Source organism: Odocoileus virginianus, chromosome 7 (genome assembly GCF_023699985.2).
Source record: "Odocoileus virginianus isolate 20LAN1187 ecotype Illinois chromosome 7, Ovbor_1.2, whole genome shotgun sequence".
Lineage (NCBI taxonomy): Eukaryota > Metazoa > Chordata > Mammalia > Artiodactyla > Cervidae > Odocoileus > Odocoileus virginianus.
The window spans coordinates 66,727,191-66,752,822 of record NC_069680.1 but is presented as its reverse complement, the minus strand read 5'-3'; the positions used below and the strand labels follow the sequence as shown (position 1 = coordinate 66,752,822).

The 25,632-nt window shown below is 48.2% G+C and overlaps 1 protein-coding gene across 31 annotated transcripts in view; it reads left to right on the top strand.

Annotated features, from left to right (window-relative positions):
- The window catches only part of KCNMA1 (potassium calcium-activated channel subfamily M alpha 1), a 752,676-nt gene that overhangs the window by 198,808 nt on the left and 528,236 nt on the right, over positions 1–25,632 (top strand). For all 31 annotated transcript variants that reach the window (XM_070470892.1, XM_070470891.1, XM_070470896.1 and 28 more), the window contains exon 2: positions 25,276–25,437. In XM_070470892.1, the coding sequence (XP_070326993.1) occupies positions 25,276–25,437 (162 nt within the window). The remainder of the gene's footprint in view (positions 1–25,275; positions 25,438–25,632) is intronic.

Below are 25,632 nucleotides of genomic sequence, written 5' to 3'. Positions count from 1 at the left end.
GTGCTCTTTGAATCTCTGCTTGGTGGGTGGGTTGAAGGGGAAAAAGGACACAGTGGGTCTTGGCAGGTCAGTCGGCAAGGGTTGGCTGAGAGCCCACTCTGAACTGGGCTTTGTTGGTGTTTTGGGGGCTTGATGTTAGAGAGGAGGTCCCTGCTGACCTTGAGTTCTTCCTTTCCAGTCCAAGAGAGCAGCTCTACCCAGCAAGGTGAGAGGATGTAATAGGCAGTATCTACAAGAATAATGATGGAGCAGTGCAACGTAGCTCTGGGTAAGAGCATGAACTCCAGGGCAGCCTGCCTAGGTTTAAATCCTAGCTCAATCCTAGTTCACAGCTTTGGGTAGGTCACCTAATCTCTCTGTGCCTTAGTTTTCTCATCCGTAAAATGGGCATAAGAACGATGCACACTGTGTGAGGTTATTATGAGGATTGAGTTAGTATTTACAGAATGCTCAGAACAATGCCTGGCCCAGGGCCACCATATATGTGTGTTTGTTATATCTGGTGGCTCAGATGGTAAAGAATCTGCCTGTAATGTGGGAGACTCAGGTTTGATCCCTGGCTCAGGAAGATCCCTTGGAGAAGGGAATGGCAACCCACTCCAGTATTCTTGCCTGAACAATCTCACGGACAGAGGAACCTGGTGGGATACAGTCCATGGAGTTGCAAAGAGTTCGACATGATTGAGTGGCTGACACTTGTTACATAAAGGTGAGCATATGAGCTTTATCTGAGTGCCTAACAGGAAGCTTTACCAAGGCAAGACTTAGAGCAGGCCTGGATGGTTATTTTTCTAATATTCTTCTTCCCATCATTCAGTTCAGTCACTCAGCTGTGTCCGACTCTTTGCGACCCCATGGACTGCAGCATGCCAGGCTTCCCTCTCCATCACCAAGTCCATCATCTTCCCATCGTGATCATCCATAACTACTGTTTTCTCATCATAAAAATATTCTAGACACTGTGCAGAGTCTCCTGTGTATGTCCTTCTGTCCAGGGATGTGGGGCTTCTTATGTCCATTTCTCAGATGGTGATGTGGCATGCTTAAAGAGGGGCCAAGCCAGGCCCCAGCCCCTGATGGGTCTGGCTCTGAGACCTGTGCTCTAGAACCAGAGGGTGCATTCTGTCCTTGGCCTGCCGCCTCTGCTTTCTTTGAAGATGTGGCTGGTTTGGTCCTTTCCTGGCCCAGAGAAAAGGGTACTGTTCTCTCCACCGGGCAGAGGGAGGCTTCTGAAGCACTCTGGCTCTGTGAAGTGCCCCAGCCCTCCCCGAGGGGTGACTCACACAGCCACGGGGAGACCCGGCTTCCTGATGGCTTGCGAAGCTGCTGGAACCCCCCGATGGCCTTGCTGGGGGCTGTGCTGGGGTCTGAGAGGTATCAGCAGCCTGCTGTACCCTACACCTGGCTCATCCTCTCTCAGTCTGAGATGCAAGGCCCTGCCTGGGCTGGGAGCCCGTGACAGATGCAGCTTCTCTTTGAAGTGCTGGACTGAAGAGACTTCCAAACAGGAAGCGTGGCCCAGCAGAGACCCATGCATTTTTAAAGCCTCTCTTGCCTTTGGAGGAAGGTCCCTGAGAAGGGCTGGAATCATTAGGGTGCATAGTTACCTGGCTCAGCTCCAGGAAACCCAGGATCTCAGTTATGTTCTCAGCAGAAGTCCTGCCACCTGGGCAAAGCTGGAGGGCAGTCCGCCTGCCCCACCAGGGTGCCAGGCCCGTGTCCTTTTGATCCCTGACTTATTAATGAGCTTTTATTGCTTGTTGCACACCTACTGCATATTCACTAGACATAGTGCTATATATAGATCTATAACTCTAGAATATATAGTCTAAATAAATATAAAGATATATTTATGGCATCTCACTCCAGTATTCTTGCATGGAAAATTCCATGGACAGAGGAGCCTGGTGGGCTGCAGTCCACGGAGTCTCAAAGAGTCTGACATAACTGAGCGACTGAGCATACTATAAAATATATAAACACATAAGAAGAATATATATTATTAATTAATATGTATTATTAATAACTATGTGTTGATATATTATTAATATACATCCTTATTAATTCTTACACCCTGCAAGTAGAGGCTGTTTTTACTGTCTGAGAACCTCCTGTGAGCATTCCTTCGGTGAGTGTTGCTAAGGTAAATTGTTGAATGAATAAATGAATATCGGCCTTCATTTCTAACCTCTTATGGAGATACAGAAGATCTCTGTAATGAGAGCACATGCCCACTGACAGCCTGTCTGAGCTCCGCTTGGCTGCTTACTGGCTGTGTGACCATGGGCAAGTGAATTGACTTCTCTGTGTCCCTGGTCCTCATCTGCAGAATGGGCGATATTAGTACTAGTTGTGAGGATGAGAAGGATTACAACCCCATTGCCAAGCATTTCTTATCATTTTGATCTTACAGCTCAGGAACTTGAGTTTTCCAAGGGTTAAATAACCTGCTGCAGTTTGTGCGGCAAGTTTAGATTATAAAACAAAGCAAACAAAAGATGAGGCAGATCTGCAAAGCCGGGACTGTTTGTCCTCTGTGACAGCATGCCATTCCTCTGGCTAGATTAATTCTCAACTCTTAAGTCAGAGGCTGAGATGTTGATGTTTCAGAAGTCCACTTTCCCGGACAGAGACTAACATGCTGTTCATGGGTTGACTGGACATTTGAAGTTAGATGCTGGCCTTGGAAGGGTTGAGGGAGGGAACACTTAACTCCCAGGTTTGGGGAGGGGAAGGACTCTGCCCATCTCAGAGAATCAGACCCCTCTCTTATGTTTTCAAGGGCCTTGGGGTGGGGGACAGCATCCTGAAAATCTGACCTGCTGCAGTAGAAAACATGGCTTTGACCTACCTGTAAAATATCTGAAGGTTTCCAAGTTCACACTGACTCTGTGAGCAGGCAGCCCTGGGTTAGCGTGCACTGGAGAGGCAAGGAAGGCATTTGGTTGGTTTTCATTTTTATTCTATGGTCTCTGAGCTTAACAATACAGAGTCCCTATCCCCTGGTGTCCCCTTTCTCTTCATCAACAGTGACATGCTGTGTCCACATTCCCTCTTGGTGCTGTCCTAAGGTATCGGGCACACAACAGTGTCTGCCTCTTTTCAGAATAAAAATTACACCCCTTATTTTTCAGAAACAAGAGGGGTATAATTTGTGACTAAAACCAAAGTGCTCAGACTGTGAAAATATCTGCTGCTTAGATGTTTCTGTGTCTACTGAAAGTGAAAGTGAAGTTGTTCAGTCGTGTCCAACTCTTTGTGACCCCGTGGACTGTAGCCTACCAGTCTCCTCCGTCGCTGGGATTTTCCAGGCAAGAGTACTGGAGTGGGTTGCCATTTCCTTCTCCAGGGGATCTTCCCAAGCCAAGGATCGAACCTGGGTCTCCCACATTGTAGGCAGATGCTTTTCCATCTGAACCACCAGGGAAGCCCTCACATAGAGAAGTCATTACTAGCTCAGATCTGGAGGAGAAGAAACTCTTTATTTGTTAGAGAAAACTCTTTATTTGTTAGTGAGAAGCCCTTTGTGAGTGTCTTCCAGTGAGAAACAGGACCAGTCGAGCAAGCATGGGCAAAGCCAAGTCTCCTTAATTTATTCATTGACTCTCTCTTTTTTTTTTTTTAGGCTAGAAAACAATCACATACTTTTGGTCAAAACCAGTCCTGGGGCAGGAATCCAACAAAACTTCATACTAATTAAATAATCTAATTTCCAAAGAGAGACCCCAGCTCAAACTACTGCCTTGCTAGCAGTGATGCAGAGATGACAAAAGGATCAGTGAACAGAGGCCCATCATTCCCTTGAAGTTCACATGCACACTCACCAAGGTTAGGGCTTAGCCGGAGCTTCACCTGTGTTTTTTTTTTTGGGGGGGGTGGTATCTGTAATAGTGAGAAATACCCTAGTTAGAAGAAAAAGTGCTATAAACTGGATGACTTAAATAAACAGAAATTAACTTTTTCATAGTTCTGGAAACCAGAAGTTCAGAATCAAGGATTTGCAGGTCTGATTCCTGAAACCTCTAGAGGAGGATCCGTCCTTACTCTCTCTAGCTTCGCTTGCTGCTGCAACACACCCGTCTCTGCCTCTGTCCTCGTGTGGCCTTCTTCCTGTGTCTCTGTCTTCTCAGGGCCTGCTCCCCCCTGTTTTACTCTCCCCTCCTTTCATAAGGATGCACATGATATTGAATTATGGACTCACTTGGTTACATCTCCAAAGACCTTATTTCCAAATAAAGTCATGGTCACAGGTACTGGGGTTTAGGACATAAACATATTTGGTGGGGAATGCAGTGCAACCCATTATGTATAGATGCCTTGCCTGAACACTGGAGAGATGGATCAGGCTTTCTTCTGCCAGTGTGAAGAAGTAAACAAGCTGGGGTTCTCCTGGGAATCAGGTTCCTGGAAGGAGGAGGAAACCGCAGGTAGAGGACTTAAGCTCTGAATGTCCTTTTTCCCAGATCTGTGTTTCCCTAGATGGGGTCTCCAGACTAGCAGCATCTACATCAGCTGAGAACTTGTGAAAAATGTCAGTTGTTAGGCCCCACCCCAGACTTACTGAACCAGAAGCTCTAGGGTGGGGCTCAGCCACCTCTGTTGGGTGGTTCTGATGCTACAGTTCAAGGGTTATTTTTCTACATGCTTGCCTTTTGTTCTTACTGTAGTGCTTTCAGATGGGGTTGCCTGTTGATGCTGGTAGATGTTTTTGGTAAATAGATAGTAATAGTTCTGGAACTTCCCTAGTGGTCTAGTGGTTAAGACTTTGCCTTGCAGTGCAGGGCATGTGGATTTGGTCCCTGGTTGGGAAGCTAAGATCCCACATGCCTTGGGGTCAAAAAACCAAAACATAAAACAGAAGTGATATTGTAATGCATTCAATAAAGACTTTTAAAATGGACTACATTGGGATGTCCCTGGTGGTTCAGTGGTTGAGAATCTGGCTGCCCATGCAGGAGACACAGGTTTGATCCCTGGTCCTGGAAGATCGCATGTGCCATGGAGCAACTAAGCCAGCAAGTTGCAACTTCTAAGCCCATGAGCCTAGAGTCTGTGCTCTACAACGAGAGAAACCACCACAGTGAGAAGCCTGCACACCACGACTGGAGAGTGGCCCCCACTTGCCTCAACTAGAGAAAGCCCATGTGCAGCAATGAGGACCTAGCACAGCCATAAATTTAAAAAAAAAATGTCTACATCAAAAAATCTTTTTTTTTTTTTTAAGTATATAGTTCTTTGGTCTAAGTCAAACAAGTTCTGTGACTAGCTCTGAGCTTTTGATATGCTTTATGCACTGAACATTGAAAATTTCCAGGAAGGGAAACAGTAGCATTTTTCAAATTTCATTGATAAAAGAACTCCTTCTGTATGGAGTACCCCAATGGACTGGCATTCTGTAGAGTACGCACTGGGAAGCACTGCTCTCGTCCACATATGAAGGCATTCAGCAAACTTTTATGAATCATCTTCTAAGAACCAGGCCCTGTGTTGGGGGAATAGAGCAGTGAAGACATAGTTTCTCTCTCCATGGAACTGAGAACTTGTGCTGGGGCTGGCACACTGCAGGCTGTGGGCCAAGTCTGCCCTGCCATCTGTTTTTTTTTTAATGGCCTGCTAGCTCAGAAGGGTTTTTTCATTTTTTTTTAAGAGATTAAAAAAAAAATTTTTTAATAAAGGATATTTTATGAAATGTGAAAATTCTATGAAATTAAAATTTCAGTGTCCATAAATAAAATGTGATTGGAACACAACCACTCTTGTTTGTTTACATTTTATCCCTGACCACTTTTGTTCTGTGATGACAGAATTGAATAGCTGCCAAAGAGATTTTAGGCTCCTGCAGAGCCTAAAGTAGAGCTTCCCAGGTGGTGGTAGTGGTAAGGAATGCGCTTGCCAATGCAGAAGATTCAGTAGACACGGGTTCAATCCCTGAGTTGGGAAGACCCCCTGGAGAAGGAAATGGCAACCCACCCCAGTATTCTTGCCTGGGAAATCCCATGGACAGAGGAGCCTGGCAGGCTACAGTCCATGGGGTAGCAGAGAGTCAAACGAGACCGAGCACCCATACATCCAGAGCCTAAAATATTCACTAACTGACCCTTTACGGTTTGCCAACTCCTGCTCTATGGAAGCAGAGAGGCTGTGAGCAAGTATCTGTGGATGCCTTGAGTGTTCTGGATGAGGAGTGAACGCTCCACATGATTAAAGAGCTTTCCTCACTCAGTGGAGGTGGAGGGCCATTAGGGAAGGCGTTCTGGAGAGAGAGCTTAAGTCTGAGTGGGAAGACTGGAATATGACTGGGTGGAGAAGGTTGTTTCAGGGAATGGTACCTGCAAATCCATGAGTCATAAAGGAGACCCACTCATGGAAGGAAGGGAAGAAAGTCCAGTAGGGCTGGAGAATAAGAAAGGTGAGGCTGAGAGTGGTCTCATATGTGATCAGATATAAGGCCAAACCCAGACATCCAAGAGCATCCCTGAAGGCCATGCTGAGGATGCTGAACTTGACCCTGAGAGCAGTGGGGAGTCATGGAAGAGTCTAAGAACAGGGATGATAGGAGCGATGTAAACTTTGCGAGATCTCTCTGGCTTAGTGTGGAGGATGGATGGGGCACTGGAGCAAAAGCAGATACCTTATTATTAATTATGAAGCCTAGCAGTCAGTCTGGGGAGAGAAGGTGTGGGTAGAGGGAAATGAGTGATTTGAGATGCAGAGGCTTTCTGTGAGACTCACTGCCTTCGTGCTGGACCTGTGTGCTGTGTGATGGCCTTCTACACGATGGGCCTGCATCCTCTCTGACCCAGACTTAGTAACGAGCATTGATTGCTTGCTGCACACCTGCTACATATCCATTAGGCACAGTGCTAGATGTAGAGATATATTTATCTTTATTTAGAATATAAGTTTTTATAGATATAATAATAAGAATATACATATTCTTGTTACATATTGATATTTACAGATGTAGGTATGTATTTGTCTAGAATATGTATTTATATTGTATAGATATAAGAATTTATAGTAAATGTATTTTATAGAATACATTCTAAAGAATGTATAATATATATTTCACAGAATATACATATATTCTGTGAAAGTGAAAGTGTTAGTTGCTCAGTCCTGTCCAACTCTTTGCAATCCATGGACTATTGCAAGACTGCTCTGTCTGTGGGATTTCTCAGGCAAGACTGCTGGAATGGATTGCCATTCCCTTCTCCAGGGGACCTTCCTGACCCAAGGATCAAACCTGGGTCAGCCACAGTGTAGGCAGATTATTTACTTTCTGAGCCATCAGGTATGTGCCCCTATGTATATTCTATAGATATGAAAATTAATATGTCAGGTTTCTGACCTCAGGATTCTTAATTGGAAGGGATGGTGGATGCTTGAACATATCGAGGGCTGATAATCAGAGGAACAAATAATACTGTGAGGGGACAGAGAGTAAGGTTTGAGTGAATATCACTGAGAGGTGTTAATTCTTATTAAGAGATCTGGAGAGGCTTCATGATGGAGGTGCCTTTAAACAGTTTTGAATTATGTCCTGCATTTGGAAAGGAGCAGACATGTAATTAGTCCAACAGGAGCAAAACAATGGACTTGTGACAGTGTGAAGTATTTATACAGTGAAGTGCTCAGGAAGCAGTGTGGCTGGAATGAATGATGAGTGGAAGCTTATAGAAGGTGAAGAGGTGGTCCTGAGGCTCCTGATCTGGCATAGGACTTGACCTAGTCTTCTGATTGATTTAATGTTCTTGCCACCTTAATCAAGGCTGTGCTGAGACCATGAGCAACTCTTAGGAGTAAATCCGCAGGGCAAGAGAAGACTCTCTTTCTCCGATGGCCAGGGGCCCTGCCTACCTCATTTCATGACCTCCTGAGGCAAGTATAAACAATAAAACACACCCGCTCCCCATCACCTTGTTTATAGGCTCAGCCCCTTTATCCAACAGGAGACTGTTGTATTATCAAGTCCTCTGGGGCTCCTAGCCCGTTCATCCCATGGCTGTGTCTGTTTCTGACCTCTGCTTTGACATTCTTCTTCTGGGTGATGCCTGCCCCTCAAAACTGTGAGGGTTTTTTTTCCCAAAACAAATAGCTTTTTATTGAAGTGTGATTGGTTTACGATGCTATATTTGTTTCAGGGGCTTCCCAGGTGGCTCAGTGGTAAAGAATCTGCCTGCCAATGCAGGAGATGCAAGAGGTGCAGGTTTGATCCCTGGGTCAGAAAGATCCCCTGGAGAAGGAAATGGCAACCCACTCTAGTATTCTTGCCTGGAAAATGCCATGGACAGAGGAGCCTGGTCAGCTGCAGCTGGTGGGGTGGCAAAGAGTTGGACACGACTGAGCATGCATGGATTAGTTTCAGATGTTTAGCAAAGTGATTTAGTTATATAGACATACACAAATGTATATCTATTCTTTTTCAGATTCTTTTCCATTATGGTTTATTATAAGATATTGAACATAGTTCCCTGTGCTGTACAGTAGATCATTTTTATTTGTTTTATGTGTAGTAATGTGTATATATATTATTCCCAAGCTCCTAATTTATTCTCCTCTTTCCCCTTTGATAACCATAAATTTGTCTTCTATGTCTGTGAGTCTTTTTCTGTTTTGTATGTTCATTTGTATATATATTTTTAGAATCCACATATGAGTGATATCATATTTGTCTTTCTCTGCCTGGTTTCAGTTAGCATGATAATCTCTAGTTCTAGTCATGTTGCTGCAGATGAAGTTATTTCATTCATTTTTATGGCTGATTAATGTTCCATGTTCATTATCCATTCATCTGCCAATGGACATTTAGGTTGCTTCCATGTCTTGGCTGTTGTAAATAGTACTGCTGTGTACATTGAGGCGCATGTATCTTTTTGAGTTAGAGTTTTCATCTTTTCTGGATATATGCCCAGGAGTGAAATTGCCAGATCATATGGCAACTGTAAGTTTTTTTTCTTCAAGAAACCTCTATACAGTTATTTATAGTGGCTGCGCTGATTTATATTTCCACCAACAGTAGGAGGGTTCCCTTTTCTGTATACCCTCTCCAACATTTATTGTTTTAGACTTTTTGATAATAGCCATTCTGACCAGTGTGGAGTGATACCTCATTGTAGTTTTTTATCATTTTTCTAATAATTAGTGATGTTGAGCATCTCTTCATGTGCCTGTTGGCCATCTGAATGTCTTCTTTGGAGAAATATCTATTTAGGCTTCTGCTCATTTTTTGGATTGACTTGTTTTTTTTGTGTTTTTTTTTTTATATGGAGATGTATGAGCTATTTATATGTTTTGGAAATTAATTGATTATTGGTCACATCATTTGCAAATATTTTCTCAAATGATGCAACTGGCAAGGGCTTTTAATGAGGTTTTTCTTGGTCCTGGGTCCTGTTTTCAGGTCTGTGACACAGGGTTACTTGCAGTCTGAGTCTTCTGTCATGTACCATAACATACTTAATAAAGGTGGGTGATGATGATAGGCCCCTTAAAAACAGTTTGGCGGATTTATTTTTAGATGTCTTTTCAAAATGGTGAAATAAAACGAAATACAGAAAAGTGTATAAAGCACGAAAGTACAACAAAAAAGTGAATGATCATGAGAAAATCCATGTAACCAACCAGGTCAAGGAATAGAATGGTGCCGGGGTCCCCGGGAGCTTCTCCGCACGTCCCTTCTCCTTACCTGGCTTCTCACCTCTGATGCATCAGTGCCGAGGAATGCTCGTAACAACTCTGTCCAGCTTCCAGTCAGAAAAGCAGCTGCAGAAGGAGAAGAAAAACAGAACCTTGGTATTCAGGCAACAATCTGACCTTTCTTCAGAGCAGCCCACACAAAGGAGGTCTGGTCTCCGTGAGTTCCAGGGGCCAGACTGACAGTTGTTATGGAAACATGGGGCTCACAGGATGGTGGCTCAGGTGATGGCCGCAACACTCAGGGGCTCCCATCCTGCAGGGCTCTTGTCTCGTTGCAGCTTCTATATCCTTCTAACAAGAAACTCCTGAGATTTAAAAGAAGATTCTTCTCCCGTGTTACCTTCCTCCCAGCATCCTCCTGATCCAGCCGCACCTCAGTATTGTAGATGGAGCACTAAGGGGGGGAGAGAATGCTGCTTTTGGTCCAGGGGAGACTGTGGGTCCGTAGGCGAGAATGTGGCAGAACTAAGAGTAAGAGTTCAGTAATCATTCATTAGTGAACTTGACGTGCAGGTTTCAGACATCTTTGCAAGCTGATTTTTTTTAACAATTGTCTTGGGCCCATCTCTGATTAGAGTTTGTGTTTGTGGAAGGAGGCCCATCTGAACAGGCATAAAGTGAAAAGCAATCTCCATCGGAAGAGAAAGCTGAAAGGCTTTGCCCTGTGTTCTAGGAGAATGGTGTGTGTGTCTTTTGAGATTTCAATTCTTGAATCACTCACCCCAGTAGCTCTTCAATATTTATAATGGGTGCACTGCAATTAGATTTGCAAATTCAGAAAATTGGGGGGTGGGTAGGGCTTCTGTGGGGAGGGAGGCCCCTGTGTTTGCAAAGTACGTGGGTTGCATACACTTTTCTCTGGCTTCCTGTTGACTCTATTTCTGACTTCATCTTTGGGCTGGACCTGCTACTTTGTCAAGTGTGCCCTCCTGACCGAGGTCTGGAGACAGGGAAAGGGTGTGGGTGCCCCGGGGGTAGCGAGCCGCCCCGTCCAGACACTCGTGTGCTCTGTCTGGGTGGAAAACCTCATCTGAAGCCAGACTGAATCACACCAGTTTCTAAGACATTCTTCAACCATGTTAGGCAAAAGAGTCCCCCGCTGACAAGCCGGGATAGAAGGAAACCTGATATAATTTTGGAAAAACCTTCTTCGAGAAAGAAGGTTCTCACAGCTGCTGAGCCTCTCCCCGACATCCAGGGTTGGAGGGGTCCCAGGCCACAGGGAGGAGATTGATGGGTCCAGGGGTGCCAAGTGGAGAGTGGAGGCTTTTCATGGGCTGGGGTGCTGGCCATTCCCAACTTGCAGTAGAAGGAGAAGGAGAAGCAGTTGTCAGAACACAGTAGAAATAGAAGAACCCTCCCCTCTCCCCCAGCTGTTGAATTATTGTTATTATTTCACATTAACAGCCAGGCCAGACTCTTGCATTTGGCTGCTGTTTTGGAAATCCAGATCCAGGCTAGGGCTGTGGGAACCCAGAAGCATAGGAGGCTGGAGTTTTAGAGCCCAGCCAGGCTACCGAGGCGGGTGCAAGCTCAGAGCACAGGGAGACAGGCCTCTCTGTAGAACCCCAGCGATCTGCGCCTGGGTCCTCACACTGTTAACATCGCTGGGTTCTGAGTGTATCTGTATGCCTCATCACCTGGCCATCCCTCTGCCTCCCGAGGTCTCTCTGACTTGCTGGGCCTTGGTTTCCTGAATGGGGGTCATGTTTCCCATTGGGAAAGGCTCTGGGGCAGGGGGAGTGGCCTTTATTGCAACAGCTCTTTTGACCTGAAGCCAAACCCCATCCAAGTTCAGCAAATGGAAGAGGTGGAAAAATATTCAGTCGGTGAGGTCTATAGGCATGTATTGGGTTAGGTCCTAAATTGTGGTGGAAATTTTCCTGGAACGGGGCAGATCCTTTTGTAAACAAGAACATTCATCTTTTTTTGACTGATGTGCCTAGTGAGGCATGTGCCTCTCAGAAGCCCCATGACATCTATTCTTGTTTGGGATTTGGTGTTTGTATTTGAAAATGTAGCTGCTCGGAGGAGCAGCAGTGTGGGAGCCAGCAGTCCTGTTCAAGCTTCAAGTCATGGAAACTGGCCTGGTTGGGCCAGGATGTTGGTGGTGCCCGGGGAAGGGCTTGCTTTTCCAACGCCTCTTGAGCTGTGTTTACTCATTCAGTGTACATACCTGCTCATCACTTGCTGTATGCCACACACTATGGATATCTTAAAAAATGGACCTTGACTTCAAGGATCTTTCAGGCTAATTGGGGCATTCTTACATGCATGGATGAGAAGACAGCTAAGGCTGCCAGCCAGGGCCCATGTGGTGCTGAGAGAGAGGAGTGGATCGTGGGCCCTGGGGTTAGGACATGGAGGGCTATCTGTCATCGGGAGATGGCATCACTGGGCTCCTGGGGCTTGATGAAGCAGAATGAAGATGGGTGGAGAGAAATGCAGAGGGCATTCCTGGGTGGGAATAGCTGTAGAGGTCACGAGGGCTGAGTCCTCCCAGAGAAACCTGGTGGGGGAGCAGGCTTGGTTAGGAGTGGGAGGGCAGCTGGCAGGCCCGAAGACTGGGTCTTGGGGATATGGAAGGAGCAGATTTGGCCAAGACAGTCCCCCCCTGGAGCTTACCCTCTAGTGGAGATGGGTGGGAGCTTATCCTCTCCTGGAAACTGAAGGGGAATAAGTGCCCCTGGGTATAAGTTTGGGCAGTGGTAATGGTTGAGGAAGAGTGCTGCAAGCTAAGGGGATGAAAGGAATCCGCTTCCTTTGGCATTCCCAGGGACTTTCATTCACCAGTCATTCACCTTTTTTACTCCACGTTGCTTTTGTCTGTTGACTTGGAGGGCATTGTTCAACCAACCATCAGCAATTCATCCCACTTGCTCTCTGATGGTAAATACTTGCTTTCCAGATGCCTTTTGAATGATGGTTTGGGGCCTGGAAACAGTGTCCCTGTTTCCAGGGAGATTGTTGAGGTTCTGTGCATTTGCTGCTATAGAAGCAATGAGGGCTTCAGAACTCGGAGTGAGGCTGGGAACTCAGGACTCCATGGTATGGCCCTGAGCCCTGAATACTGATGCATTCCCTTCCCTCTGCTCTCTGGACCTGCTCCAGCTAAGCTGTTAAGAGTCCCGAGGGACCTCAACTCCATCCCTTGGGTCCTATTTTTCCTGGCCCCAAGGCTGTCCCTGTATGGTGTGACAGACATGCCCTGGGTTCCTGGTCACTATGACCTCTCTGGGCCTGAGTTTCCCATCTGTAGCCTGAAGACGAGGGGAGTGGTCCGTAGAGTTTCCATTGGATACTCAATAAACTGTAAAAATCATAGAGCATTTCAGAGGGTTGCCAGCTTTTTATTTTGACAAGCAAGAAAGAACCTGTCAAATGCCAGCTCTAGCATCATTGTCATTTCATTCAAAGGGCATGTTAATACCCAACCAAGGAGTGATGACATAATGTCAAAGAAAAGGATATTTCTTCCCTGGGGAGGAGTGTTGGATGTTTTTCACTGCCGCACACACACACATTACACTGTGCTCCTGCTTTCCACTTCCAAACTCCATTGTAGCAGCACTGGTCTGTGGCCCAGTGGGTGGGGACCACGGGACCAGAGTGCCTGAGAGCCAGCCTTGCAGGATGCTTTGCTGTGGGGAGCCAGATCCTCTTCCTGATGCTCAATCTGCCACCGGCTCCCTTCCTTCTTCTAATTTTCCCCTCTTGACCCTTCTACTGTCTCACTCTCAGCAACTCCTTTCTCAAAGTGGGGACACTCCAAACTGCCCCGGGCTGCTTTTTAGGAGCTGGGAGAGGTGGAAGAGAGGAGGAGCCCATGACCTCCCTAACCAGATGAACTGGTCCTTCAGATGTCAAAACTCCATACCTTTGGATGGGATTCACTTGTTTCCCAATCAAGTTCACATTCTTGTTTTTATTCCATTTGTCCTTTTTCTACTCACATGTCATAAAAGTTAACCGGGCTATGATATAGAGATTTCTGCCTTCTTTTCTGAAAATGAAGGTTTTGGATTTCCTCTGGGTCTTAGTTATCCGTATCCAGTCTGTTTTGACTAGAAACAAAGCGGGCCTTTACTTTGGTGAAGAGGGCAGAGGTGGGGTTTACTGTCTGGAAAACTCTGGATTCCCATCCTGATGAGGCCTCTATTAGCTGTGGAACCTTGGGCAGGTCATTGTCCAAGGTTACACAAGCGCATGCTCTGGCACTTAGTCGATAAAACTGTTTACTGCCCTCTCACCACCTACTTTGCATTCATCATCACAGTTGATCCTCATAGATATTCTCTGATGAAGGTGTTTGTACGCCTGTTGTTCGGTTAAGGACACTGATGCCGGATAGAGTGGAGCGACTTGTACTGGGTTGTATAGCTGGTACGAGGGGAAGTCAGGAAGTGGACTCCGGGGACAAGGATCCCCTGTGCCTGCCACCCTTTTTGTGCTGTGTCTTAGCCATGGGGCGGTCTACTCAGTCTTTTAAGTGAACAAGCTGTGCTTCCTTGAAGAAGCTTCTACCCTTCTATGACCCTAGGCTTCTTCCTAAAGGGAGGGAACCAGTCCACACACGTTCTCAGGTCCCTTACAGCCCTGATGTCTACAGATCTATGACTCTGAGACGCATTTCACTGAAAAAAGAAACAAACCTTTTGAAGGGGTTTGAGTGCTCTCCATGAAACAAGAAGTCCCTCTGGGTTGCCTTCCCATACAGTGCCAGATCCTTCCTACAGGGAAAAGGGGTTTGTATTGAGCATATAGGCCTAAGTGGGATGTATAAGACTGTACTAATCATAGACCTGCAGACAGCCTTAGTGCCTCAGTTGCTTATCTTTAAAATGGGCATAATAGTGCCTAACTTACAATCTTGTTAACAGGACTCACCAAGCGAATACAAGGCATTCAGAAAATTATATCTATTGTCAGTCTTTCTGAATATCTGGTCCTGCCTCAGACCTGCCTTCTATGGTTACAGGTGATTCCTCAACTGGAAAACAAGTGTGATTTTTGTCTTCTGACTTGAGCCCCTGTGATGGTTTTCTTGTGCCTGTGGTTCTTGAGTCACTCTCCCGGGACAGGGCAGGCTGCCCTCAGACTGGTAGCTCAACCACCATGTCTTGGCATGTGAGCAGGCTGTTGTGGACCCAGCCTGGCCACTCTGGCTGAGAGGTCAGAGCTGAGGTCTCTGCTAATCCAATTCCAAGTCTCTGAGGTCCAGATAGTGAACTCTGGACTGTCACTTCTCTGTTCCCATTTTGTTAAACTGATTGATTGAGAAGGAGATCGTTATTTTGCAAACATGGTGTATAGGCTGAGATGGATGCATCAGTCTTGAAAGTTCAGGGTTGACTTATTAATTTTAAGCAACAAGTGTGGCACATATCACCATGGGATATAGTGTCTAATGGGTCACTCTATTCCCTAACTGGCACCCTCTCCCGTAGACCATTTTTCCCACACCCTATCCATACATGGCTGATTATAACCAGATGTCTGTACTACACAGTTCTGTTATTTAGAAGCCGTAGGGTGTAAGACAGTTGTTTCAATGCTAGTAATAAGGAGCATTTTATAAGGAGATTCCATCTCTTCTTGGTACATTTTGCCTATCCCGAGGCAGCAAGGAAAAGGAAAAAAACATGGCCTTTGGTCTTAGAATAGACTGGATTTAAATTTCACCTCTGCCACTTAAAAGAGGAAAATTACCCTCCCTCTGCGAGCCTCGTAACATTCCTACCTTGCAGGTTTGTTGTGAGGATTAAATAAGATAGAGGCAAGAAGGAGTCAAGGATTTCCTAACAGCCAGTTGACCCTCTCAGTCCCCAGGCGACAGGTGAGCAGTGTTGAACGTGAGAAGAGCCAGTAACGACCCCCAGTCCTTCCCCAGCATCTCACACTGCTGGGACACGGGGAAGTGCAGGACTCGCGGTCCAGAGGTCAAGGTCAGGCGGTTTCAGAGCTAGCAGAACCTTTGGAGGTGTTTCCATGGCCCCTTTGAATTGGAAGCAAGGAAACCTGAGGCACAAAGATGGTAAGCGACTTGTTAATGAGCACCTGGCCTTTTTTGCTCTCACCCTTTTCCTTCTGTGACGACCTATGTCTTCACACACCATGCAGGCGGGCTCCTAGGAGTGTGAATCTGGACGGGGTACCTGGGAAGCCAGAGCTAAAAGTTCCCTTGATGATGAGTTATCTTACAACCAGCAGAGAGACCCAGGCAATGCGATGGTTTTCTGACATCCAGAGCAAATGGTCTTGTCCGAACTTCTTTTTAAGCTCCTGCAGCCTGTTTCTGTGGACGTGCTGCTCCTTCCCTGGACATGTAACCTGTAGTTAACAGATGTAATAGCTGCTGGATGGGTTGAAGATGAAAGTGTTCTTCTCTGAGTCATGTCCGTCTCTCTGTGACCCCATGAACTGTAGCCAGATTCCTCATGGGATTTCCCAGGCAAGAATACTGGAGTGGGTTGTCATTCCCTTCTCCAGGGGACCTTCCCGATCCAGGGGTCAAATCTGGGTCTCCTGCATTGCAGGCAGATTCTTTACCATCTGGCACAAATATGGTGCCCCATGTACATCTGGGTCCTGGGGGGCTGATGAGGCTACAAGGTGCAGGGGAGCTCCCTCCTACCAGGGGCAGGTTGGATGGTTAGAACTTCCCAAGGGCAGAAAACAATCCTGCCTCGTCTCCACCCGCACCTGCCCAATGTCAGGTGTCCACCTCCTCCCTCCTTTCTCATTGCAAAACCCTGTGAAAATCCCAGCTGGTGGTGCCCACATTATGCTTTATTTGCCTGAGCTGCTCGAGGTAATCGGCCTAATCCCTAATACGCAGGATTATTGGTACCTGGGAGAATCCTGGGGCTGGGCCACCCTTCTAGCATGTGAAGGAGGCTGTAGGGGGCAGCAGGAGGGGATGGGAGACAATTTCCTCTTGAGCTGTTTGGAAAAGGTGGGAGTGGCTGGAGGACAGATCCGCAGCCTTTAGGCCTGGTGAAGAATTGTGGCAGAGGGACAGGATGATCGTCTGTGAGGGTGCCCTGGAGCCCTGTGGGTTTATAGGTGTGGATGTTGAGGCATTTCTGGGTCTTGGGCCAAGCTGTGGCACAGGATGTCAGCACATTGGCCATGAAACAGAGCATCTTATAAAAGCTAAAATGGGCCTATGGGTTTTTACTCAGTAGATTTCAAACTTTTTTCCTGCAGAAAACCCTTTCACTCAGGTGCATTCTAGCCCAGAACCTTAATAGGTGAAAATGCTCAATGTCACGGTGATTTGATTTTCACGGGGGCTGGGGGCCTTGCCTCCTCTGCTGCTGCTTGCTAACCCCCTAAGGCACCTAACAGAAAGCACAATTCTGGCCTTTAAGGGACAGAAAACTATGGATCTAACCCACCACTCCCCATCATTTCCCAGATGGGGACTCTGCTTACTTTGCTTAGCGAGGTCAGGTGACTGGTCAAGGCCACACATCCTGTGCCTGGCAAAGCCAGGGCTAGAATCCAGACTTCCTATCTCATATCCCAGAGCCCTTGGCCCTGCTGTGCTGTGCTTAGTTGCTCAGTCATGTCTGATTCTTTGCGACCCCAGTGGCTGTAGCCCTCGAGGCCCCTCTGTCCATGGGATTCTCCAGGCAAGAGTACTGGAGTGGGTTGCCATGCCCTCCTCCAGGGGATCTTCCCAACCCAGGTCTCCCACACTGCAGGCGGACTCTTTACTGTCTGAACCTTGCTACCATCCCTCTGACAGGAGACTCGGACTTCTGGATTCCTGCTTTGTGCTCAGCTGAATGCAGCTGCCTGCCAGGCTGCTGGCTCAGTTTTTTTGGGGTGAGAAAGGGCATGGAGGAGCAGGGGCCTGCTGCTGGGGAAGAGAGAGGGCAGGGGTTTCAGGCAGACTGAAGCAGGATCCGTCAATGCAGGCTCAGGAGAAATGGCTTTCTGATGTCGACCAGGGAAATGCGAGGATGAAGTGGGACTGTGAGACATGAGGGGAGGGCAGATGGAGGTTTCTGGGTCTTCCCTTCCCCCACAGCCTTCTGGATGTTCAGCACCCAGGGAGTACTCCATAGCACCAGCCCTGGGCAGAGAGAGGTCCAGACATGGGACTCCCAGGGATGGGAAGTGCTCTGGTCCTGGACAGTGCCCCGCCCCAGAGGCTCTCCAGGCCTGGCCGCATCAGGCCAGGATGCCCCATTAGGGATGCAGACTGCACTAGAGAAGATGTCTCCTCCTCTGGCAGCATCTGCATAGAGAACCTCAGTGCTTAGCAGGAGGGCTCACAGCCTGTCAACTCGGCCACGTTCATTTCCCAGCTGACACTCTGCTCCGTGAAGGGTGATTTAGGGTTCCAAGCTGGTTCTTGGCCAAGAAAGGAACTGTGTTCCTCTGTCCTTGATTTAACTGCCCTCTTAAGGCACAGGAGCCTTGAAGAAGGGTCTCTGTGGTACACGCAGTACCCAGACATGGGCCAAATTGAGTGTTCTGATGGTAACAAACCTCTCCCGGGCCCTTCGCGACAGTCCATAATCCTTCCACGCACATTATCCCCGAGAGGAAGTCAGCTCAGGTGCTTGTCTCTCTTTGGTGTCAGACAGCTGGGTTTAAATTCTGACTGTGTCTTCCTGGGCCAGCTGATTAAGCCCTTGTCTGCAAATGAGTGCGTTGAAACCTGCCTCATAGAGTCACGATGATGATGTTCAGAAATGGTGTTATTGTTTCTAGGTATTATCATCCTTACTTATTAGTAATAATATTTGTTCTAGATATTTTGCTTGCTGACAACTGACTTCCCATCTGCTAGATCTCTCCCTCTCTCCCTCCTTTATCTCCTTCTGGCCTCCCTCCCTTCTCCCCTCCCCTCTCCCTTCATCCTTCCTTTATACCTTTCACCAAGGTGCATCAAGTGCTTAATTACTCTGAGCTTAAAATGTTTCATTGTTGAGGACCCAGCCATGAACAAGAGAGACAGAAATGCTTCTTCCCTCATGGAGCTTATAACCAGTGATGATTACAGTATGCCAGCTACCAGATGGTGGAGGAAATACTCGGGGAGGCATGGAACATAGATGGGGGTGATGGAGTAGGGGACTGCTGGAGGGGTGGGGTGTCACATTCAAGGGGGTGGCAAGAGAGTTCTCAATGATAGGTTGAGGATTTGAACAAATAATAAGGTGAGGGAGCAGCCGCGGCTATCTGGGGTGGGCGTCGGGAGTCACCCAGTGCCATCAGCCCCAGCTGGTAGTGGGCCTGGAACATTCTGACAGCACAAAGAGGCCAGTGAAGCTGAGCAAGCAATGGGGGTGAGTGGGAGGCTTGTAGGATGATGGCAGAAGCGGGCCAGATCGGGTGGGTTGGACTGTGTGATGTCTCTGACTTGGTCCTCTGAGTGGGATGAGAAGGACTTACATTTTGAAGCATAGCTTTTCTCCCTGAAGATCACTGCTTAAACAACTTCCTAGATCCAACTGAAATGTTAACTAAACCCAAGACAGACTTGGAGCTTTGCAGGGGGTAGGTGGCCTCAGCGGGGATGAGCAAGGTGACTCTGGAATCTTCCTCCCTCCCTGAGGCAGTCAGCCAGCAGGGGTGGTGCCCAGGCTGGCCTTGGCGCCTGGCACCTAGAGGTGAACAAGTCCAGCTGAGCCGCAGCAGGTGTGGCCGAGGCTCCCAGGGAGGGTGTGGCCAGCACAGCAGGCCACCTGGCAGGACCTGTCCGTGCCAACATCCTGTTTGTGCCCGGGGAGATAACCAGGCCCTGCCCGTGACAGGCAGGCCTCTGAGAGTTGAGCCTCGATGCCATCCTTGCCCGCCCATCATAAAAAAGATGGTACTTTCAGAAAGTGCTGGACGCCGCCTGACCAGATTATATGGCAGGGCACATCCGTGTTTACAGAAGGGGTTTTGAGAAATGAAATGGCTTGTCCAAGGCCATCCAGAAAAGCCGGACTCGAGGATCTTTTGACCCTCAGAGCTCTTCTTACCCCACAAAAGCTCGAGGCTCCCAGTATCCTGGGTCCAAAGCAGAAAGGATGAGAGAGAGAGAGACAACCTGGACCAGAGGACCAGGAGCAGTGGGGTCCTGGGATTAGCACAGGCCTGCTCCCCCGGGCTGGGCCTGGGCCACGCCCACTGCTGGGGAAAGCTGAGCCCCTTGAAGACGAGAAGTGTTGCCCTGTGGGGCCCCCACACCAGACCAGGTGGAGACTTCTGCGGTCCTAGGAACACGAGGACTCCAAATTGCAGGCTGGCAGGGCAAGGATCCTCTTGGGAGTGCTGGGTTCCCTGGGCTAGATGTGGTGGAATCATCCTGTCAGGAGGCAACAGAGGGAAGGGAAACAGAGCTAGCTGGGGGGTTGTGTCTTGGCTCGGTGGGGGTGGGGCAGGGTGGCACCGAGCAACTGGGCCTGTGGGGGGACCACTCCCCCCACCCCACGCCCTCTGCGTTCTCATCCATTCCATGAGGGGGTTGGCATCCACAGGCACGGCTGAGGTCCCTTCTCAGGCTTTGGTCTTTGACCTGATGGTTTGGGGGAAATGCCTGATCATCTAACAGATATGTGCTTTGGACAGTGAATATTGTGCGGGTGATTGTGGTCCAGTCAGGCTGTTGGCCACAGGGGGCATGGGAGGGGTGAGGCCGTGTGCCCAGGCCCAGCCCATGAGAGCTGAGAGCTGCCTGTGTGGGCGTGTGATGGCAGGGGGCTGCCAGCTACTCTGCTGCCCAGGGTCCCTCCAGCCTCCTGTACGTGCAGCCCACCCTGTCCTCTAGTCCAGGCACTGAGATCAGAACTGTCCTGTGTTGCGGCCAGAAGCTGTGGCTTCTTTTACACAAGACTCTGGTGGGAGACAGGGCAAAATAGAGCCCCTTCCTTGGGTGGGGGGTGTGGCTGTGGCCTGACCGCCACCTTCCAGGACACCCCCAGGCACTACCTGGTCTGTTTTCTTTTTTGCTTCTCCTTCCTCCTTGCTCCTCTCTTCCCTCCAAGGCACCCTTTTCTTAGAAAATTTCTCATGATCTTTCTGAGGCTAGGGTAGCTGGAGCCTGTAGCTGGTGGCCTTCTCTCTCTTACACACACGTTCACCACCCCCATCATACCCCACCCCACCTCACCATGACTTCTTGGAGGGTGAGCAGGGATCAGGGCCAGCTCACTCCTGACAACAGGGGGAGCCTGTCTGGCCCAGCTTGAGTCCTCCTGGCAGAGGGACTGGGTCCTTCTCTGCAGTAGCAGGTGGAAGGTGTGAGGATGGAAGGACACCCACTCTGCTGTTCAGAACAAAGCCCCGTTCCCTGTCGTGGAGCACGGGAGAGAGAGCAGGGTCCTGGGACCCAGGGGCCTGCCTCTCTCTGGTCCTCAGTTTCCTCATCACAAGGGAGGTTGATCTAATGGACCGTAGAGGGATCTGAGATGTCCAGGGCTGCCTGTGTAGGAATCCATGCCCCCGCTGTCCTGGGGGAGTGCCACACAGCTCCTGCTGGAACCTTCACAAGTTGGGTGCCTTATCTCCTGGGGGCTCATTTCCTAGTTAAAGCCTCATAGCTGTTAGCACCTATACTTGTTTATCTTCTGTAACTAATAAGTTTTCACTATGGTCTGATATCCCTCCCAGGGCCTTCAATTGATGGCTTAGCTTTAAGTGCACTGAATACCCTTGGAGCCAGCCCGTCCCATCAGTGGGTGCTCAGCCACGCCAGCTGTAACTGCCACACCCCTAGCCCTGTGCTAAGCGCTGTGCACTGCTTGTCTCACATATGCTTTGCCACCACCTTCCTGGAGTCCACCTGCCAGTCCCCATTTTACAATGGAGAAGGCTGAGGCTTGTGGGCTAACATGCCCGAGGTAGTCAGCTTGTACATGGCAGAGCAGACCTAAGTCCAGATGGGTTTGCTGGAGTTCTCAGACTCTGTGAGCCTTTCCCTGATAAATGCCTGCTCTCAGTTGGCCTGCCTGTAAAATGGGGATAATTTCACCTGCCTGTTGGATTTATAATAAGGTCTAAGGAAGATAATGCAGAGAAGACACTTAACTTTTAGTTTCTTGGCACCCAGTTCTGGCTTGATGAATGATGGTCAATCACTATTGTATTGGACTCTACTCCTTACCATTCCTCTCCTGCCAACTCCCACCCCTGTATGTACCCAGCAAGGCCACTTAACTTCTCTGGGCCTCTGCCCCCTTTCTCTGGAGCAGGGATTACTTGCTCTTGGTGCTTTGGCCAGAGTGAGGTCAGAGGTGCAGAAGGAATTTCCCTTCAGTCCAAGGAAACTAACCTGGCGACCTAGCATCAGGCTTTGTGATGTTCCCGTCTCCCTGCTTCCCCAGCCACCGTCCCAAGTCCTGTCTCCCACACATAATTATGCTCACAACATGTAGTGTAAGCAAATAATAATGAGACTATTATCTCCCTTTAGTCTGTGTTTTTCCTCTCCTATCATAAAGTAATTAAAATAATGAATGCCTTGTAAAATAGGTAAGCGGGCTGGCAAGAGAGCGTTATCTGCCATATACCTCTTGTACTCTGAATTATTGATGCAGTGAAACCACTGTGTCTGGGGAGGACTCCATGCCTCCCAGCATCTTGCATGCTGATTCCCTCCTCCAGAGTCAGCCAGTGGCTGGGGAGTCTGTACCCCAGGATCGAGGAGCAGAGAGCTGGCTAGTTCTCCAGGTCGTGGCCCTGGACCAGTTCAGAAATGTCTCTAGGAGGCACTGCTCAAAAGGAGACACAAAGCCTTTGATCTGAGGGCCTTGCCCTGATCTCTTCCCTGTGAGGGCAGAGGGAGAAGCTGGGGTCAAGCTGGGGGTTAAGATGCACATCTCAGTTCATATCAGGGCAGGGATGATCGAGTCAGCCCAGAGTGATCAGAAGCAGTGGTCCTCCCCCTGGGGTTTCCAGACCAGCTGCACCCGCATTTTCTGGGAACTTGTTAGAGATGGGGGTTTGGGAGTGGGGCCCAGCACGGTACCTGCACTGGGTCTGAGTTGTGGCACAGGGATCTTCCATTTTCACTGTGGCATGAGGGATCTTTAGTTGGGGCATGTGGGGTCTAGTTCCCTGACCAGGGATTGAACCCAGGCCCTCTGTGTTGGGAGTGTGAACTCTTAGCCGCTGGACCACCAGGCAAGTCCCTCAGCACTATTTCTCCACGAGCTCTCCAGGTGATGCTCCTGAAGTTTAAGAACCACTGCTAGACTGTCCGTGGTTACAGGAGACATAGGAGGTAGTGAGACTAGTTAATAAAACACGTACTATCATGTGCCATTGGGCACTGTTTAATCCCAGCAACGCCTATAGGGCAGACAGTCGTCCAGAGAAGGTCCCGTGAGGCAGAGTGGCTGAATCTACACCTTCAGTTACTAAGGTTGCCGCTGGATCAGGGTCTCTGCCTCTTCCTGGCACCCACCTGTGCAGCCTCCATATGGCCAAGACTCAGGGCCCTAACCAGGCCACTGGGATTGGCCTCAGGAGGCTTGGGTAGCTGGCTCCAAAGATGTCATCAAGTAGCCCCCAAATATATCCACCCAGTGCCCCACTCCGGGCTCCTTTTGGATTGTTCCAGTGCTGGGGAGCCCAGTTCACTTGGAAATTAAGTGTGAATGCCTGCTGTAACTGATGCTCAGTCTGTCTTCCCAACGCCCTGAGTCAGGGGTGGCTGACGGGGGAGAACCAAGCGTCAGGAGCAGCTTCCTGCCTGCTTGCAAGTCCCCAGGAGGATGACTCATTCAGTGCCTCCAGCTCTCCTTTCCTCCCTCTGTTCCACCCGCTCACCACAGACAAAGATTTCTACCTCTGCCTTCGGGTGTTCCTCCTCACTCCAACTTACAATGATCCCCAGGGTCAGTTTGTTTTGTTAATGGATTCTAGCATTTTAAATGATGAACATAATTTTGCTGACGTCTTTTTGAAACATCTGTGTCTGCAAAAATAATCTCAGTGGTTATTTGAGTAGGGGGCCCAGTTAAATTTTAATTTCAATTTAATTTTAAATGAATGTGTTTTAAGTATAAGTATGTCCCATGCAATATTTTGTTGTTGTTCAGTCCCTAAGTCATGTCTGACTCTTTGTGACCTCATGAGCTGCAGCACACCAGGCTTTCCTGTCACTTATTATCTCCCTGAGTTCGCTCAAACTCATGTCCATTGAGTCAGTGATGCCATCCAACTACCTCATCCTCTGTTCCCCCTTCTCCTCTTACCCTCAATCTTTCACAGCATCGGGGTCTTTCCCAGTGAGTCAGCTCTTCGCATCAGGTGGACAAACTATTGGAGCTTTAGCATCAGTCCTTCCAATGAATGTTCAGGGTTGAAATCTACATATTTAAAATGAAAAATTATTTGTTGTTTATTTGAAATGCAAATTTTGCTAGGCTTCCTGTATTTTATTTGGCAGCCCATAAGCCCAGGCTCTGGAGTTAGTGAGGGGCTGACATTCATAACCCCTTTTACTTTTTCGTTCATGTCTATTAAGCCGGCTTTATACTAGGCTCTCTGTTGGGCACTCAGGATTCAGCAGTTGGAGGATGCAGACTATAAAAGAAATAAGAGAGAATTACAGAGTGTGTTACAAGTTTTAGGTGCATTGTAGAAAAATAAGGCAGAAAGGCAGCATCATTAGTAGATAGTTGGAATTTTGAAAGAGTAGCCAGAGAAGAATGATTGAAAAGGTAATATGTGAAGCAAAGACTTGAGGGATGTGAGGGGTAAGCCATGATCCTTGGTGGGGGAAGAGTATTCTAGGCAGAGGACACAGTGCATACAAAAGCATACAGTTTAGGGCCCCATGTGAGGCTCAGTTATTTGATGAGGTCAGCCTTGTTCCCTCAAGCACATTTTTAGCCATGAAGGGGAATTTACTGTCTCCTGTCTAAAAAGGTCTGTGGTGGATTTCAGGTACCGCTGGATCCAATGATGACATTAGTATTCTATCACTTCTAGTTTCCTCTGTGTTAGCTTCATTCTCAGATAAGGGTAACCTTTCTTACTCTTTTCAGCAAAATCACAGGCTTGAGTTGTATTGGGTTGGCATAGTTCACATAACCATCCTTGCCCCAGTTGCTATTGCCAAAGGGATAGACTGGTCTGATTGACCAGTCTCCATTCCCGGAGACAGTGTGTACCTTTAGTCCCTTTTGAACCATGCAGACTGAATGAGAAGATGGCGATTTCCTTCAGAAGATAGGGTGTAGTTGTGAGAAGGGTATGAAGGCTGGGCAGTTGGAGATTACAGAATGCCGACTTCACTTTCTTCCTAGCCACTCTCATCCTAGGCAGGATGGTTTCTCTCCTGAGCTTTTTGATTTTTTTTTTTTCTTTAAAATGGGAAGAGAATAATTTCATTTTTCTTTCTTTCACAAAAATAGTTTAAGAGGAAACAAAGGAAAGATTCTTTTTAAAAAAGATTTGAAAAAAACAATCAAAGCCATAATCCATCCCTTCTTCCTGACCTCTGTACCATCAAACCAGTTCCACCTCAGCAGGGGTCCGTCTGGCTTTAATTCTTTTGGATAGAATATGTTTTTTAAATCCTCTTGGTGCCCACATCTCAATCCTTGTTCTCTTTGTTGCCAGGAGGCCCAGAAGATTAACAATGGCTCAAGCCAGGCGGATGGCACTCTCAAGCCCGTGGATGAAAAAGAGGAGGCGGTGGCAGCCGAGGTCGGCTGGATGACCTCCGTGAAAGACTGGGCGGGGGTGATGATATCTGCCCAGACGCTGACCGGCAGAGTCCTGGTGAGTCCCTGGCGCCCTCCTCACATGAGGAGGCCTGCTCTCTGGTCCACGATCTCTGCCTTTATGGGGATGTGGTGTTTCACTCCGTCTTCTCCAGACCACTGGCTGTTGCAAGGTGTGGGTGAAGAGTGAGTGCTTACGTGGGATCATGGAGAGACTGGTGTCTTTGCGCACATCTGAGCCAGTGGTCTGGGG